The sequence below is a fragment of the Aegilops tauschii genome, chromosome 5 (assembly GCF_002575655.3).
Source record: "Aegilops tauschii subsp. strangulata cultivar AL8/78 chromosome 5, Aet v6.0, whole genome shotgun sequence".
Lineage (NCBI taxonomy): Eukaryota > Viridiplantae > Streptophyta > Magnoliopsida > Poales > Poaceae > Aegilops > Aegilops tauschii.
In genome coordinates this window covers 61,695,856-61,699,013 of record NC_053039.3, presented here as the reverse complement: position 1 = coordinate 61,699,013, position 3,158 = coordinate 61,695,856, and the positions used below count along the sequence as shown (strand labels likewise).

Sequence of the window (3,158 nt, the reverse complement as noted above, 5' to 3'; positions counted from 1 at the left end):
GTCGTTCGCTCCGGCCATGCCGACAGCGATCTTCAGGGCCTCGCAGACCAGGCATGTGAGTTTGGCAATTGCAGCAATGTCCTTAGTGGTCAGCGGCTCCTGGAAACGCTTGAGAAGATCGGCGGCAGCCTTGGGCGTCATCTTGTCTTTTGGCCTGAGCCCACCAAGCTCCTGGATGAGGCGCAGCGCTGCCCTTTGAGCGACTAGCACCGGACAGCCCGCCGCCGCCTGCCTGGCACTGCGGCGAGAGGGGGCGGAGGTGGCCCACACCTTGGGAGGAGCAGAGGAGCGCGGTCGCACCGGAGGGCTGGCAGGACGGCCTGGGGCACCGGAGCGAAGAGCTGCGGCAGTCCCACGCGGCAGCTGCCGTCCCCCACCTCCTGGATGCAGGGGCCCTGACCTCCGCCGAGCTGCAAGCAGTCCACCTTCTGCGTGATCGCCTCAACAAGGAACCCCACCGCGGCTGGAGCAGGCGAGCTGATGCGGGGGCTGGAGAGCGGGGCCGACAGGTCAGCGATGCACGGGAGGATATCATCATCTTCATGGAAGTCTTCTATGGCACCAGAGCGCGTCCTGGCGTGCGGCGGCGAGCGCTCACCATCTTCAAAGGCCAGCCGGGAGTTGAGGGCGTCGAGCATGGCGTTTTCAATCTCGAGCTGCATGACGTCCGTGCGCGGCGGAGGGGAGAGCGCCCGACCACCGGGGAAGGAGAAGAAGGCAGCCACGGGGCCAGGCTCCTGGGCGTCGAGACGTGGGACCGTCGCCACCGGACGGAGTGGGAGCGGCGGGGTAGCCCGCAAAGGCGGCACCTCGGCCGCCGCTTTGCTACTGGCGCGACCACGTCCCTGGTTGCCGTGCCGGCTCCCCACCGGCGTCCTGTTGCGGTGTCTTGGAGTCGCCTCGAGGACGTCAGTGGACTTGCCCTTGGCATGGCAGGAGTTGCCAAGGAACGCATCGCGCCACGAGTGCCGCTGCCCACCGGCTCCATCTTCGTCGTGGTCGCGCCTCTCCACTCGAGGGGCCGCCCGGCAAGTCGCCGTTGCCACCCAGGCAGCCAGATGGCGGCCATGCTCTTGACCGTCTTCGATGCCGCCCGTCCAGGAACCAGGCTCGACGCGGGGGAAGGGGCGGTCGTCGGAGGAGGAGGAGGGGAGCCCGCTCTGGCCCGAGTGCGAAGAACGCGGCGAGAGCGGGCTCCAGTCTTCAACTCGATCCACATGCAGCAGCAGGTCGTAGCGGCGCACACCCGGCGGCGAAGGCACACGGCGGTCCGGAGGAGAGTAGCCGAGGATCTCGTCGACCCGCCCCGCTCCCCTCTTGAGCACCCAGAGTGCCCGCTTTGTCGGAATGTGGGCGACATCCCAGGCCCAGAGCCAGAACGTGAAAGTTCTAGTGTGGCCCCGCTCCAGCGTCCTGCTGTCGAGGCGGTCGATGCGGCCGAAGTCGCCGAACGCCCCCTCCGCGCCCTCCAGCGACCAGAATTGCATCGGGAGGTCCTCAACGACGATGCAGACGTGTAGGGGCAGCTTCATGATGGCAGCATGGTCGTCCTCGTGCCAGGCGCGGATGAAGAACTTGGCGCCGTCCACCCTCAGGACGCCGCGCCGCACAGCGTCGTCGCGGTGCGCCGGGAGGTCGAAGTGGACGAGGAAGGCCTCCGGGTGGTGGGCGGTGATACGCAGCTGGAACGGGGGGGGGGGGGGGTGCCCAGCTGAGCCTCAATGGCCTTGCCCACCGCCATGGGGTTGGTGGAGTGGATCCCGTCGGCGGCGGTGAGGGTGACGGCGTGCAGGCGCAAGACGAGCTCCTCACGCTCCAGCGCCGGAGAGGCCACCACCACCTTGTTGCTGACGCGCGGGCGCCGCGAGGGGTCGCAGTGGAGGAAGCGGTCCATGGAGCGGCGATGGGGCGGGGGTGGTGACGGCGAAGGGGGCGCGGGAGGTGATGGAAAACGAAGACGCTCGCGCACCGGAGCCCGGGGCGCCGCCGGCGGCAGCCTCTCCCAGACGGACCTGCCCGGAGGCCCGTTTCTCGGGTTCTGGGGGCACTCCCAGCCGAAGTGGCCAAGCTGCTCGCAGATGATGCAGCGGAGGGGGTCGCGACAGTCTTTGCGTCGGTGGAGTTTGCTGAGGCACCGGAAACATTTGCCTCTGAATCTGCTTAAGAAGGCGCTGCAGCCGGCCATGGCAGTGAATGCGGGTTGCCGGTCCGAGCGACGCCCCGGCCGCCCCCGCGGATGGACCGCAGGGTCTTCTCTTGCCCGCCCGCCCTTCTTGGAGGTGACCTCCGTCCATCCCTCCTCCGAGCCTGAAAGGGGAAGGTTGACTCCAGCGGGCGGAGCGACCACGATGGATTTAAGACGGTCCGGCCGAGAAAGGGGGGACGCGCCCAGATCCGTCGGAGAAAGCCGCGGCCCCGAGCTGGACGACTCACCCCGATGCAGGATACGGGGCGTGGAAGCCGGATCTGAGCCCACTAGGGTGGAGGCCGAAGATGATGGCGAGGCGGGGGCGCGACGGACCGCGTGAAACCGCGGAACCGCCGGGCCGAGAGGCCGCTCCTTGCTCGCAGGGGGTGGGGCTCGAGGGATTGACCGGACGGGGGGCCATGAATGCCGGATCTTATGGCCTGCGGCGCGTGGGGGGGGGGGGGGGGGGATGAGCGTGGCTACCTAGCTACCTACCTATCCCAAGTCCAAACGGAGAAGATGGGGTAGCCACCTATGTCGTTTTTACATCCCATCCATGTCGCTGCTGCAATCGCACCTGCACCTCGCCAGTTTACACGAGAGTTATATCAAAGCTTATGAGAGTTAGATAGAAGCTCCCCTCCCTGAAGGGTTTTCTGTAGCTATAGTTCAGGCCGGCTCGTATTGAGTTTGTCGTACAGTGGGTTTTTTAATGCGGTTTTTTTGTACCTTTTTCTGTGGGGTTTTTTTGCACTGCTTTTTCTCTGATTTTTTTTGTTTTTTCCTTTGATTTTATTTTGTCTCTTCAATGGGGTTTCTTTCTCTCTTCGTTATACTTTTGTTTTCTTAGGTTTTTTCTCGGGTTTCATTTTTTATTTTTCCTTTTTTTCTTTTCGGTTTTCTTTGTTTTTCACCCTTTTGTTCATTTCTCTCATGGTTTTTACTAGTTTTTTATGTCTATTCTTTTAAA

The 3,158-nt window shown here is 63.8% G+C and overlaps 1 protein-coding gene across 1 annotated transcript; it reads right to left on the bottom strand.

The window, feature by feature from the left end:
* Positions 1 to 203: 203 nt before the first annotated feature.
* Positions 204 to 1,487, bottom strand: LOC109743234 (uncharacterized). Its single transcript, XM_020302318.1, has one exon. The coding sequence runs from the start codon at positions 1,485 to 1,487 to the stop codon at positions 204 to 206; it is 1,284 nt and encodes a 427-aa protein (XP_020157907.1).
* Between the last annotated feature and the right edge of the window lie 1,671 nt (positions 1,488 to 3,158).